The sequence below is a fragment of the Vulpes vulpes genome, chromosome 12 (genome assembly GCF_048418805.1).
Source record: "Vulpes vulpes isolate BD-2025 chromosome 12, VulVul3, whole genome shotgun sequence".
NCBI lineage: Eukaryota > Metazoa > Chordata > Mammalia > Carnivora > Canidae > Vulpes > Vulpes vulpes.
This window is the reverse complement of record NC_132791.1, coordinates 58,760,079-58,775,488: the sequence shown is the minus strand read 5'-3', so window position 1 is coordinate 58,775,488 and position 15,410 is coordinate 58,760,079. Positions and strand designations below refer to the sequence as shown.

Sequence of the window (15,410 nt, the reverse complement as noted above, 5' to 3'; positions counted from 1 at the left end):
CTGTTTTGCTAAATATTTAATTCTGCTCTTAAAATCTAGTTATTTCCCATATACATCCTTCAGGCCAAAGAGTTAATAAATATCCTCGAAGATATCTTAGGTCCATGAAAGTGGCTTTTTCTGACATTTAGCAATTGCTGATAGAAAAACAACTTCAAAAAAAGGGGTGGAGATAGAAATTTAAAAAATTTTAAAGTCTTTGCCCCTGAGAAAATTGTACTCTCGGGGATCCCTGGGTGGTTCAGCAATTAAGTGTCTGCCTTCGGCCCAGGGCACCATCCTGGAGACCCGGGATCGAGTCCCACATCAGGCTCCCTGCATGGAGCCTGCTTTTCCCTCTGCCTGTGTCTCTGCCTCTCTCTCTCTCTCTCTGTGTGTCTCTCGTGGATAAATAAAATCTTAAAAAAAAAAAAAAGGAAAATTGTACTCTTGTATAAAGGAGCTATAGTAAACATATTTTTAGAAATTTTTTTAGCACTAAGCAGTGAAACCTACAAAATACTATCTATATGCCCAGAGTGTAACTCATTGTCCGCAGCATCCATTTGCCTTTCCTGGAAATTGGAAAAGTCCCTTGCTGTCTCCTTGATGTATTTCCTTGTCATGTTATTTTATTCTTTTCCATTTGTGCTTGGTCTCACTACTGAGAAGTTACTTAGTTTGATTATAATTTTGCTTGCGATCTTCTCTTCCATCAATGAAGATGGTCTTTTTGAGTCTCCACAAGGTTTCAAATGATCGCTCACCTAACTAGTGATCCGTGTGAGGAATAAGTTTGTACACGGTGCTGATTCAGTGTAAGGGAAAGTGGAAAGACAGCCTTTTTCTCCCTTCTCCCACCTTCAACGTGGGCGTCTTCCAACACAAGTTGTAAATCACACCTGGGAATGAGTTTATGATGTAGCTTGAAACAAAATGTAAACCCAAGCCCTTTTTAAATTGTCGATTGTTGGGGCACCTGGCTGCCTTGGTCTGTAGTGCCTGTGACTCTGGATTTCCGGGTTGGGAGTTGAAGCCTCACATTGGGTATAGAGATTACTTAAAAAAAAAAAAAAAAAAAAAGTGCTCATTTTTGACCATAGTGCAGATATACTCAAAGTTGTATTTTCAGTAAGTATTCATTTCTTGTATCCGGACTCGGGAGCTTAAAGAGATGGAGGCCAGTATTAGAAAGGTGTATAATTAGATATGGAACAGTGTGTAGTTGTGGGGAGCTGGGAAGGAGCAGAGAGGATGGGCCAGGCTAGAGCCAGCACGCAGGGAGGATGGAACGGGACGTGAGCGAGGCCTGCGGCAGAAGACCAGCGTGGCTGGGACGGACACCTGTTTCTGAAAAGTAGAGGAAGATGACAGAACTCTGGCAGGTCTTGGCCCTCATCCAGATGCCGCGGTCCGATGCCCAGTGGACACCATTGTGGGCCCTGCAGCAGGGCCGTGACGTCACGGAGGCCGGCCCAGGAGGATGACTCAGGCATTGGTGTCCTCGGAGGCTTGCAGAGGGACAACCCGGCAGTCACTGCTGTGCGTTCAGAGGTTGGAGGGAAAATCTGCAGCTGCGGCTCTTCTGCCCTGGTGACTTCATCCTGAAGCAGTGACAAAAGCCCTTTCGGGTTGTTTTCTTTTTCTTTCTTTTTTTCTTTTTCTTTTTTTCCCTTTGTAAACATGAGCTAGTTGGAGTTGAGTTTCTGTCCCTTCAGAATCAGAATCCTGACTATTATTTCTTTCTTGTTTCCACTGCATTTATTACTAGTATAAAAAAATGTTGAAAAGAAATTCATTCTCAGTTCTCCAATGGCTCTCATCCTTCCCTCTTGCCCACACAGCTCCTGACCCATTTCCTCAGGGCCAGTGCAAAACCAAACCTGTTCACTGCTGTTTTCACAGAAAACAGCCAGTGCCAGGGATGTAGGGAAGAAGGTTAGACGAGGGCGACAGTACTGTCCAGGTTCCACCCAAGGGTAGGCCAGGTGAAGATTCACAGAATTCAGACGAAAGGGCTGCTGGCCTCACAATGACGTACTCTAACTAACGTGGGCTGGAGAGGAGATAGGATAGCCTGTAAGAGGCTTTAGAGGACATCTCATGGGCTTGTGTCAAACCCCAAAAAACCGACACCAGGAGAATGGGGAGACCAGGGAGGCAGTCTTGCGGAAAGTTTCACAATTCTCCCATGTTGGAGGGTATGGAAAGTCTAGAAGGCATCAAGAGCTTCACTCATTTTGACAGAAAAACTTACTCAAGTGTTGGGAAGTCATAATGAGAATCCTGACAATTAAATGCCTTTTTGGAATTGAGTTGTCTAGGCCTTGAAAGAAAAGAGTGATTTGGGCAAACAAATTAGGAGAAGGTGGAAAGGTGAGAATGACTCACATGACTGGTCATGGGACAGATACATGTCCATTTTATTTTTATTTATTTATTCATGAGAGACACAGAGAGAAAGAGGCAGAGACACAGGCAGAGGGAGAAGCAGGCTCCCTGCGGGAAGCCTGATGGGGGACTCAATCCCAGGACCCGATCCCGATCTGAGCCAAAGGCAGAAGCTCAACCACTGGGCCACCCAGGTGTCCCATAGTTGTCTATTTTAATGCAAACAGAGGGGAGCTCTGTGGGAGGTTTAAAGAGGTGTGTTGGGGCCGGTTGGAGGCCTGTGGTAAGCCATTCCTCCGTGCCTGGTATTGCAATGGAGCACAAGCTGTCACTCTTAGCTTTGGCCATGTGCTTGGGACTCAGCAGAAAGAGTTTCCAGCTGGCAAAACCTCTCCTATGCAGTCAGATACTCTCTTTGCTCTTGTTCTTCTGGGTTCTTTTGGTTTTTTAGAGCTTCCTCACGATACGTTAGATATCCCTTGCTAACAATAGACATCTGTTAGATCTAAAACTAGATTCACAGGGATCCCTGGGTGGCGCAGCGGTTTGGCGCCTGCCTTTGGCCCAGGGCGCGATCTTGGAGACCCGGGATCGAATCCCACGTCAGGCTCCCAGTGCATGGAGCCTGCTTCTCCCTCCGCCTGTGTCTCTGCCTCTCTCTCTCTCTCTCTCTCTGTGACTATCATAAATAAATAAAAATTAAAAAAAAAATAAAATAAAACTAGATTCACAAAATCCCTCCTACCCAACTCCATTTCCTCTTGTGTTCCCTGCAGTTGTTGGTGGCAGTCCTAGCTCCTCCATCCCCCAGATAACCTTGGGTTATCTTGGATGTTGCTCTGTGTTGCTTGTTCTCTGCTCCCTTCTGGTGTTATCTCTGGATTGTTCTCCCATGCAGTCTCTCCTGCTTCTTGCCTTCGCACTCAGCCCCCACCCCCACTCCATGCTCTGCCACTGATGAAGTTTAATCCTCCCTAAGTCTGTAGCTCTTCAGGCCCTCACAGTGGAAGTGTGGGAAAAGGTGGGCCCTTAATACCCTACCGTTTGACTCCTTCTGCTTAAAAATATTTGCTTTATCCCTGCTGCCAACCAAAAGAAGTCTAAAAGCAGCTGACTCTTATTAGGAATCAAACATTCCAACAACAGAACTGCCACTTGTTTCTGCTGCCTGTACTCCAAAGATCAAACTGCTAGATTTCCTGGTGCATGTGTGACTCTTCCTTGTCTGCATGTTTTTGCTGCTGCCTTTCCTCATATTTCTGGTCGAAATATTTCCTCATATTTCCTTTCAGTACTTCTACAAGTCTTAGTTATGCTGACCCCACTCAAATATCAATCCTTCCCCGATGATGGTTGCACAAATACAATGTCTCCTTGGGTAGAGAGGTGGCAGAGATGACTACAGTGTGGTAATGGGTGGGTTTGATTTTCTCCATCCAAAGGAACTGATTTATGTAATTATTTTTATTTATGTATTGATTTACCACAACAAATAGCAATACAATGTACACTCCTGGTTTCTGGCCCTGAAATGTATTTCTGACAGTGAAAAGAGAATAGAAATACTGCTCCCCCCATACCTGCACACAGGGTCATACTTATTTTCTCCACAGATCTCCTCTGATTCTCCTCTTCCCGTTAGATTTCTGAATTCCCAAGGGGCTGTGTGTATGATAGACATCTGTTATAAGCTGTGTCATGCTTTAGGTGCTAAACCAAAAATCCCAGTAGGAGCTGTCCTTGGATACGGCAGCACCTAGCAGGATGGTTGTTATACAGCATAGGAACTCAAACATTTGAAAGCAGGATATCCACCTATTTTTATGATATATGCTATATTATACATCTTTTTTTAAAAAAAGGTTTTATTTATTCATGTGAGACAGAGAGAGAGAGAGAGAGAGAGGCAGAGACACAGGCAGAGGGAGAAGTAGGCTCCATGCAGGGAGCCTGACGTGGGACTCAATCCCGGGACTCCAGGATCAGGCCCTGGGCTGAAGGCGGCGCTAAACCGCTGAGCCACCCTGGCTGCCCGTATAAGGATATTATTATTATTTTTTATTATTTATTTACGATAGTCACAGAGAGAGAGAGAGAGAGAGAGAGAGAGGCAGAGACACAGGCAGAGGGAGAAGCAGGCTCCATGCACCGGGAGCCCGACGTGGGATTCGATCCCGGGTCTCCAGGATCGTGCCCTGAGCCAAAGGCAGGCGCCAAACCGCTGCACCACCCAGGGATCCCTAAGGATATTATTATATTTTCAAGTGTTCAAAGAATAATACAGTGCGTTAAAATTTATAATGAACTCAGCCCACCTGTCCCATTCTCCGTCTGCCTCCCCAATAGCTTCTTCTAACTGTACCTGATTTTAGTGGCAGTGGTTACTTCATTATCTGTAGAAATGTTTGTATCCTGCTCTTTCTTGCTTATTAATGTTAAACCTTATCTTTTCACTTCCTGTTTTGATGGAACATAGGAGTCCACTCGAACTGCCTCCCTGCCTCCCTCTGCCTACTCCTGATGTTAAGTGGGCATTTTCCTCTTTCTGCGTCCTACTTTCTCTTTTATCTCTTTAAAGAATACATCAACCTCCATTTGGTGAAGAGCCAGGGCACAGGTTTTCTCGTGAGAGCTTGGGGCCGTGGTTGGAGGGAGGTGAACGAGGGGGTCAGGAGCCGAGGAGGGGTGAAAACGGCAGATCACCAAGTGCCTTGTAAGCCGTCGAGGACTTGGGACTCGGAGCATTGAGGAGGCAAGGCAGTTTCCCTCGCCCTAATACTGTGAGCCGTTTCATGGGTGCCATCTTCTTTCTCGAAGATGCTCATTAGGAGGCTTGGGCGTTTTGTTTTTCTTGTTTGCTTATCTTAAGTTTTCTTCTCTGAATTCAGTTTCCTAAGGAGTTTACTTTCCTCTTGGTTTATCTCGGTCTTTTCATTCAGAATTCAGGCTTTCTTCAGAGCACCTGGGTGGCTCAGTTGGTTAAGCTTCTGCCTTCAGTTCAGGTCACGATCCCAGGGTCCTGGGATCAAGCCCCACGTCAGGCTCCCTCCTCAGTGGGGAGCCTGCCTCTGCCTTTTCCTCTGTCCCTCTCCTTTGTTCCTGTGCGCTCTCTTGATCTGCTCCCATTCTCGCTCTCAAATAAATAAAAATCTTAAAAGACTTCAGGCTTTCTTCAAGGGTCTGGCAAATCCTCTCGCATTTGCAAAGATAAAAAATTTAACACTAGTCCTCGTTAAAATTATTACTGTTACTCTTTGTGCCAGGTATTCCTCTAGGCACTTAGGAAAAAACTTTTTTTTTTTTTTTAGTTTTACCCTTTATTATTAAGAATGTGTAAACACTGCTTTGTCTTATGAGTATGGGTTACAAAATGTCTAGTGAAGGCAATTTGGCCATGACTATAAATGTTTTAAATTGTGTGTATTTTGACACAAGTGTTCCATTTCCGAGAGGGTACCTGTGAATAAACTGACACATAATAAACATTCAGGGACATTTGCTGCAGCTTTATTTGTATTGGTAATAAGACTGAAATCCACCTAAGTGCGGGTCAATAAGGAACTGGTTACATTATAATTCATCCATTTCAGTGGAACTCTATGCAGTCACTAAAAAGAATGAGGAAGCTCTGTGTGTACTGATAGGGAAAGAACACCAAGATATATGGTAAGTAAAAAGAAAAGAAAAAAAAAACAAGCTGTATGACATCATGCTGTCATTTGTGCTTAGAAAGTACATATGCTCATGTACATAGAATCTTGCTCGAAAGACAGGAACTAGGAACAGCGTAATAGGTGACTGACTCTTTGGAGACAAACAAGGATAGAAGGGAGATTTGTTTTTTTTTTTTATTTGTAATTTTTTAATTGAAGTATAGTTGTTGCACAATGTTATGTGAATTGCAGGTGTATCGGCTAGTGATTCTACTGGTCTAGACATTATGCTGTGATCACCACAGGTGTAGTTACCATACAGTATGACAGTACCAGGGACTCTATTCCCTATGCTGTACCTTTCATCCCCCCTGACTATTTCACTCCATAAGTGGAAGCCTGTATCTCCCACCCCTTTAACCCCTACTTTGCCCATCCTCCTATCCCTACCCCTCTGGCAGCTCTCAGTTCTCTGTATTTATGGGTCTCTCTGCTTTTTGTTTGTATTTACTCATTTGTTTTATTTTTTAGATTCCAAATATAGGTGAAATCATAAGATAATTTGTCTTTCTCGGACTTATTTCACTTAACATAATACCCTGTTTTCATTCTGTGTATATACTGCATCTTCTTTATTCATTCATTTATCAGTAGATGCTTGGGTTGCTTCTATAGCTTGGTTGTTGTAAATAATGCTGCAGTAAACATAGGGATGCACATATCTTTTCAGATAGGTATTTTTGGTTTCTTTGGGTAAATACCCAGAAGTGGAATTACTGGGCTGTGTGGTATCTCTCTTTTTAATTTTTTGAGGAACCTCCATACTGTGTTCCACAGTGGGTGTCCCAGATTACATTCCCACCAAGAGTGCATGAAGGTTCCCTTTTCTCCACATCCTCACCAACACTTGCATTTTTCTTATCTTTTTGAGTCTAGCCATTCTGACAGGCATGACATGGTAGCTCATTGTGGTTTTGATTTGCATTTCCCTGATGACTGCTGATGATTAGGCACATCTTTTCACATATCTATTGGCCATATGTGTATCTTCTTTGGAGAAATGTCTCATCAGGTCCTCTGCCCATTTTTCAGTCAGATTGTTTTTTGGTGTTATGTGAGTTCTTTATATAGTTTGGTTATTAACCCCTTATTGGGTATATAGTTTGCAAATAGTTTCTTGCATTCACTAGATTGCCTTTCTGTTCTGTTGATGGTTTCCTACCTTGTGGAAAGGCTTTTTATTCTGGTGTAGTCCTAATAGTTTATTTTTGCTTTTGTTTCCTTTGCCTAAGGAGACATATCTAGAAGAATGTTGCTAAGATCAACATCAAAGAGATTACTCACTATGTTTTCTTCTATGAGTCTTATGGTTTCGGGTCTTACATTTAAGTCTTTAATCCATTTTGAGTTTATTTTTGTATATAATGTAAGAAAGTGGTCCAGTTTTTCCAGCACCACTTATTGAAAAGACTGTCTTTCCCCCATTGAACATCCTTGCTCCTTTGTCATAGATTAATTGACCATATAAGTGTAGGTTTATTTCTTGGCACTCCATTCTGTTCCATTGATCTATGTATCTGTTTTTGTGCCAGTTCCATACTGTCTTGATGACTACAGCTTTGTAGTATTTCTTGAAATCTGGGATCCTGATGCCTCCAGCTTTGTTCTTCTCTGTCCAGGTTGCTTTGGGTATTTGAGGTCTTTTGTGGATCCATAGAAATTTTAGGATTATTTGTCCTAGTTCTGTGATAAATGCTGTTGGCATTTTGATGGGGATTGCACTGATTGTGTAGATTACTTTGGGTAGTGTGGACATTGTAACAGTACTCTCTCAGTCTGTGAGCACAGGCTGTCTTTCCATTTGTGTCATCTTTGACTTCTTTCAACAAAGCTTTACAGATTTTAGAGTTCCATTTGTCACTTTTGAATTGTGTACTTCTGCTTCTAGTATTTACTCAGAAATGAATATATAGATAGATAAATAAAATTTAAAGTTTCTAGACAAAGATCTACTATATCAGAATTGTAGATGAAAGACTTTTTCCTGACTTCTAAAAATCTAGCTTGGGAGATTTTGCATTTACTTTGCAGTTGGAGAGGCTGACAGGTCTTAGAGAGGCCCTGGTCCCCTGCACCGACTCCTGCACCTTTGCACCCCTTTCTGTGCCCTTCTTTTGGTTACCATGATGTCTCAGTTTGTCTTGTGGTTGCTGCCCAGCCACCCCCAGAGCCCTCCTCTGTCCTTGTGGCCTGTAGCTTTGTTCCCACACATTGCCATCTGTGCCTGCCAGCCAGCCTTGAAGCCACTAAGCAAGCAGCATATCAAAAACAAGGGTTTGGTGGGACGCCTGAGTGGCTCAGTTAAGCATCTGACCCATGATTTCGGCTCAGGTCATGATCTCAGGGTCGTGAGATTGAGCTCTGCTTTGGGCCCTGTGCTCAAAGGGGAGTCTGCTCAAGATTCTCTCTCTCTCTCTCTTCCTCTGCCCTCACCCCCCCCCCCACTCTCTCAAATAAATGATCTTTTAAAAAAAATAAATAACAGGGGTTTGGTGCCCCAGGTCTTGGCTTGTCCAGGGTGTACCCTAGTTTCCAGTACAGTACACTGTACTGTGACAGACCTGGTGTTTTTTTTTTTTATTTTTATTTATTTATTTATTTTATTTATGATAGTCACACAGAGAGAGAGAGAGAGAGAGGCAGAGACACAGGCAGAGGGAGAAGCAGGCTCCATGCACCGGGAGCCCGACGTGGGATTCGATCCCGGATCTCCAGGATCGTGCCCTGGGCCAAAGGCAGGCGCCAAACCGCTGCGCCACCCAGGGATCCCCGCTGCACCACACAGGGATCCCCACTGCGCCACCCAGGGATCCCAACAGACCTGGTGTTAATCACAACAGTCTCATTTGTAGGATTTTATCTCTTGGAGATCCTCTGGTGAAACATAACCTGTCTTCTAGTCACTTCCAAATCTCATTGGTCAAGACTGTGGTTTCAGTATATGGTGATCAGGGACTTTTTTAAGTGGCAGTGGATTTAAAACTACCCTTACCAATACTACCATAAGGGAGTTGATGACATTTTTTATGCTTTAGCTTACACCGATTTCACTTGAAGGTAGAGTTGAACACAAGGATTCACCACTGTGATTAGAAAAGGAGCACAACTACCTCGACTGAACCATAGGAGGCACTTGTTTTCATTTACCTGAGACGCCACTTAATCACTCACCTGAGGCACAACTTAGTAGTCATTCTGCCCAGTAGCTACTTACCTTGACTTGCTTGGGATGATGGCTGAGTACAGCTCATTCTCAGCACAAGGGACAAAGGACCTGGGAGATGAAAGTGACAGGAGAAAAGATAGCTGAGTTTACCTTAAACTCAGAGAGACTCTTTCCAGGAAGAATATAAGAATTCTAATTCTGAAAAATTGTGAAATCTGAATCCTCTCATCCTCACTTTAATAAGGTCTGGGAATTGACTCACACTGCACTGTCGATAAGGATTGTCCAACCCGTTTTTTATTTATAGATTGTGTAACAATGTGGGGCAGTGTCTCACTGAAACCAGTACTTCCTATTCTGTAATAAAAATGCATTCCCCAAACAGTAACTTCAGGCTTGGTTGGTAGAAGCATGACTGCCTCATTGTTCTGGAATTCCTACTGAGAAGCTTTCAGGGCTGATGAGTGATACTTATACTGGGTTAGAGATGGGAGAAGAAATAACCTGCCAAGGCCGAGCGAAGGTTAATCCTGTATTTCCAGCATCTGTTTCTTCTAAGTATTCCTAAAATTGTCATTCATTCATCTGTGTCCCCTGCCCAGCTCAGCATCCTGCTCTGCCAGCAGGTCCCTTCCAATAAACATTTGAAAGAGGAAGGTTAGAACAAGCTGCCACTAGAACCACATCTAGTGATCCTTGAGAAGTTAAGCACATTTTGCAAATACTGAATACCAATGTTGATTGTTGGGTGGAAAAGAGCCTTTGCCATCACTGCAGTTAAGAGTGTCAGACAAAGACAGGCTCAAGTGGTGTTGTGGAAAGTAAACACTGACCTCACCAGTAGCGCAGGAGAGCTCACCGAGGATGACACGGACCTTTATGCAGAACCCATGCCTGTATAAGATCCCACACTGGTTCTTGAACAGACGAAAGGATATCAGAGATGGAAAAAAATACAGCCAGGTCCTAGCCAATTGTCCGGACAACAAACTCCATGAAGACCTAGAGAGACTGAAGAAGATTTGGTCCCACATAGGGCTACACTACTTCTGGGGACTTTGTGTCCGAGATCAGCTCACCAGGACCACAGGCTGTTGTGGCTACACTGTGGGAATGTCCAAGGACAAATAAATCTTTAGGCCTTGTCTATTAGTAAACAGAGAGAGAGAGAGAAAGAGAAGGAGGAAGAAAGAGGAAGCTTGTTCTTTTGGTTTTGTTTTATTTTGTAAAATTTTCTTGCAGTCAATGTCCCTGAAAGGCCCTTTCATCATCATCATCTTCTTCCTTCTTCCTTCTTCCTCCTCCTTCTTCTCTCTCTCTCTTTTTTTTTAAGATTTTATTTATTCATGAAAGACACAGGCAGAGGGAGAAGCAGGCTCCATGCAGGGAGCCTGACGGGGGACTTGATCTCTGGTCTCCAGGATCAGGCCCTGGGCTGAAGGCGGCGCTAAACCGCTGGGCCACTGGGGCCACCCTATTTTCTTCTTTTTTAAAGAAAAAAAAAAAAAGGAAAATACTGTGCTTTCTTTATTTTCATGATTTAAACAAGACCTGTTATTTCATCTCCCCTTGTCAGTGAGTTCAGCTTTACTGACAGTAACACTACAGTTTCTGAGGGGCCTTGAGGAACCCTTCCATCGTCCTCCCACACTGCCAGTCTGTTTGGATTCTACATAGTTCATCCTGCTGCCACAAGACCTCAGGGATGAGGGGTGCTTGTGGGAGTTCTCTCTCCTCTGTTAGGAATTGACTTGCTTAATTTTCCAAAGCATCTTTTTAAAAAAGATTTTATTTATTTATTTATTTATTTATGTATGTATGTATGTACACGCAGAAGCAGGGGGAGGTGCAGAGGGAGAGGGAGAAGCAGACTCCCCGCTGAGCAGGGAGCCCGACATAGGGCTCAATCCCAGGACCCTGAGATCATGACCTGAGATGAAGGCAGATGCTTAACCGACTGAGCCACCCAGGCGCCCCCATAGCATTGTTAAGTCAACAAAACTAAAATTGAATCGGCCCATACATGAATTTCACTTCCTGTTGAGACACTGCCAGATGAATCCCCCATCCATCAACACATATAAATGGCCTCTATGAGCCACATGCTGAGCTGAGTGCTGTGGAAGAACACAGAAGTTCCCTGTTTTTAAGGAATATTTTCTGGTAGTTGGGTACTTCAGACATTTGCCCAGAGCTGGGGGTACCGTAGCTCGGCAAGGCCATGCAGCAGTAGGGCTACCTCCAGAGGGGCACCTTTATATGAGTGTATCTTGGTGGGAGAGCTCTTTCTCAGGACACAGAGGTGATGTACAGGATAGCAGTGGCTCCAATTCCTGCATAAAATTCAGTAAATACATAAATAAATGCTGAGTGGATTTTTGAGGGTCCACACACACTCTCCTTACTTAGAGAGGGCCTCTCAAGTGGATCAAGTCTCATGCTTTTGAAGAACAGGAATAATGTATGTGTCTTGGGGAGCACAGATAGGCAGAGAGATGCTCTAAAGCCCCTTAACTATTCTAAAATTATCCACGTCCATAAATTCCACTCGATGCCAAAATTAAATAAAATTTTCTATTTCAAACCAAAGCAGTGTTTTCCTATTAATATTTCAAAGCCTTCCATGTGCCTTTTGTCACATAATGCAGTTCAATTACAGACTGAGCTCTTTTCATGTATGTAAGTGCTTCTGAGCACTTTGAGAATTGAAGAAGTGGGAGGTTGGGGAATATTTACACACTTAGGGAAAAAAGAAATGCTGACTGCAGTGTAAGAACATCCACTGTCTATAGGGTCTGTTAATTGGATACTTTGTCAGATTATTTGGTCTTGATTTTGACACTACTGCAGTATTACTGGTTTGGGCTAAAATTTTCCTATACTGTGAGAAGTGGTAAGCAAGAAACCACAAAGCTTCACCTAACCAATGATATTTCCTGCCTGTGAGGTCATTTGCAGGTAAAGACATCCAGTGGGTGGTAAATTAGGATTAAAATTAGCCAAACTGTCATAGCAATGCTATCTTCATATGTTTTCCTTTATGTTCCACCGCCATGGAGTTTTCACATGCTCAGAAATATGTCTTGTGAATTCTGTGCTTTGCAGCCTGATACAGAAGGTCTAACCCATGTAAACACCATGGGTTCTCCTTCTGTGTTCCTTTCTCTCCTCTTTCCCATACTGGAATCAGTGTCCCCAGTCCCTAAGATTGAGGGAACTTGGCACCTGTGTCCACCACACTGGTTACCTCCATCCCTCACTGGTCCAGTGTGCAAACGCTCCTGACTTGCTTTCCCCTCTAGTCCTTCTTTCCCCAAAGTCAGCCCTCATTTTCTAAAAGCCTATTCATCATGATTATATCCCAGCACATACCTAGACCCTGTGGTCAGTATAAAAATCAGTAAGATCCTCACCCCACCCTGGAGCTCTCACACTGGAGAGCTGGTAAGAGATGGAGAGACAAGTGGTTGGGGGTAGGGGTGGGTGGAAGGCAGAGGAAAGAGAGCACGTGAGGACAGGTGGGTACCCAGAAGCCTCCTAGAGGGACAGACGTGAGCTTGAATCCCAACTCAGATGCTGGTTCTGTGAACCTGGGCAAGATGAATGATATCTGAGAGCCTCAGATTCCAGACTTGTTAAGAGGAGGGTAATAATTCCTACCCAGCCTGGGTGGCTGTGAGAAGCAGATTAGAAACTTTAAACTGCTTAGAGAAGTGCTTGGTTAAAATATCAACAACTCAAAGTGGGACCTATATAACTCCAACAGTGGGTGGTAAATGACACAAGAGAAATGCAAACAAAGGGGTGGGGGCTCCTGGCAGGAAGGCTCACACCTGGCAGAAGGCCACGTGTGAGCGTGTGTGCTGAGCAGGTGTGCAGGGGCCCTCCCAGCATCCAGGTGATCTGTCGCCAGTGCGCAGCTAGCAGGGCAGAGCCGAGCATTCCCGCAAAGCCGGCCTGCTGCAGCCGGCCTGCTGCAGCAGGCATGACCTGGAGCTCATGCCCTTGAGGGGCCAGCCAAGAGGCTGCAGAATGGAGATCTGGAAAGGGCACAGTTGTCCAAGTTGACTTCAGCCTGCTATGGGGATTGAACATCATTCCGTTCTCCAGAAAGCAAGGGGTTTTCCTCATTTTTCCTTCCACCTCCTTCCCCGGATGACTAAGGCCAAGCGTTCTCCTCTCCTCTCCAGCTCCGAGGCTGAGAATGGTGTGGAGGACAAAAAGAAGATCTGCAAGTCGCCAACAGCCCAGTCCCCTAGCCCATCCAATGAGGCCGAGTCCTCAGACCAGAAGAGACTCCTTTCCTTGCGGTGAGTCCTGGCCTTGACACTTTATTCTTTTGGGCCTTTGGGAAGGACAGGTTGCTGGGAGGAGCTCGTGTTTCTAGTTTTTGGGTGGCTGTCAAGAGTATGGATCTACTAGAGGCAAATAAGCCCCTGAGAAAGAAGTAGGGTGTTTGATACCCAGGCACCGATGCTTGCCTGCCTTTCTCATCTCTTCCTGGCAGCATTTCCTTCTTTCCTGCCCTAGTCCTACTGCAGAACATCTGCCCCCTTCTTCAGGGGCTGATCTTGCTCCCTGATAAAGCCAGGACAGCCCACTGTCTGGCATAGATTTATGAAGCAGCTGGAGAGGCTGGCCGGGGTGCTGGTGAGGCCCGCCCAGGCTGGAGTACCTGCCCCGCCTCTATGCCTGCACACCTGCTGTCTCACTTTCCTGGCAGCCAAGAAAAAGCAGAAGGGAACCCTGCCTGGGATCCCTGGGTGGGATGCGTATGTCTCGTGGAGGAGGGGAGCTGCCTGCTTCCTGGGGACTGGTGCCCGGAGCCAGCATCAGTTTGGTCATGAGCCTGGGAGGGGACAGGTAGTTTCGAGATGCTGAGCCACGGTCCCTGGCACACTCAGAGACCCCAGTTACATACTTTCTTTCATTGGAAGGAAGATGTAGGAACTTCAGGTTGCTTTTTTACCCCTGAAAAGAGAATGGTTATACCAGCAGTCAGTTACAGGGAAGTGTGGCCAGGGGTCTGTACCGATCGGCGGCAGTGACTACCCTCTTCCCTGTTACTGAAATTGTCAGAACTGTACCTTCTGGGTCTTCTGCCCCCTGCTAATGGGTAATTAAGTAACTCCTGCCTTTCCCCTTCCTTCCTGGCTACCCAGCCCATTCCTTCTCTCCAAATCCTTACTTCATTCAAGACCAAGCGTAAGTCTTCTCTCTCCCCCAGATTTTTCTTTTCTGTTGCTTCCAGGTCTCTTGTCATCGGTTCTGCATGGCTTTCTTGACACATCTCACTTTTAACCCTTCTTTTTATAGCTGTCTCCTGTCCAAGCATCTTTTCTCACTCACCAAATGAGTCTCTGGGCAGAGGCGCAAAGCATGTTGTTTCTTGAATCTTTCACCATTATTGACTGGCTCCCGCGGGTGCTTTAAAAAATGGGTTTGACTCCGCCTCCCCCAGACTTCAGATGAGAATCGTACAGTCATCATGAGAGCATGCTTGTTAAACGGTGTGGGCGTGCCATCTGTGTAGTTGCAAGGAGCCCAGCGCTTGCTTTAATGCTCTGCTCTCGCTGTCTGGAAATTCCTAATTTTTGAATAAGAGGCCACACATTTTCATTTTGCTCTGGGCTTTCCGCCCTGCTCATGATCACCTGTAAGAAAAGAGAGTAACACAGTTCAGAAGACACGAAAACAGCAATACTAGGTAAATAAGCACCCCTTCCAGCACTCTGTAAGCAAGTCCATTCTGCTGGCGCCTCTTGAATTCATCAATGGTACCGCTGCTCTACTTGTCGCATTGGCTTATAGTCCTTCAAAAGCTCATTGCATTGGCAGTTGCTTTAACATTTACTAATATAATCAGTTGAGGTGATTAATTCAGATTAGTGGCTAGTATAAATAGTAGGTAATTTGACATTTGTAAAAATAATTTTATTTTCGAGTACAAATTACTCGTAATTTCAAAGAAAAAAGTAATCCCTAGAATTCAAAGGGAATTTATATCTGTGAATAGGTTCAGTGGTCAGCAGCTAAATGCAAATCTTCACCTGTGGCTAGAGCATCATTGACTCAAACTACTGGGGCTGGCAGGGGCCCGGAACATAGGATAGCCCATCTTTTCACAGCTGAGACCCAGAGTCTAAAGTCTAACTTGAGTT

The 15,410-nt window shown here is 44.7% G+C and overlaps 1 protein-coding gene and 1 pseudogene across 4 annotated transcripts in view; both read left to right on the top strand.

The window, feature by feature from the left end:
- Positions 1-15,410, top strand: part of GRAMD2B (GRAM domain containing 2B) — a 110,806-nt gene that overhangs the window by 69,663 nt on the left and 25,733 nt on the right. For all 4 annotated transcript variants that reach the window (XM_025995004.2, XM_025995007.2, XM_025995006.2 and 1 more), the window contains exon 2: positions 13,440-13,559. In XM_025995004.2, the coding sequence (XP_025850789.1) occupies positions 13,440-13,559 (120 nt within the window). The remainder of the gene's footprint in view (positions 1-13,439; positions 13,560-15,410) is intronic.
- On the top strand, positions 1,396-10,482 carry LOC112916923 (small ribosomal subunit protein uS13-like; annotated as a pseudogene).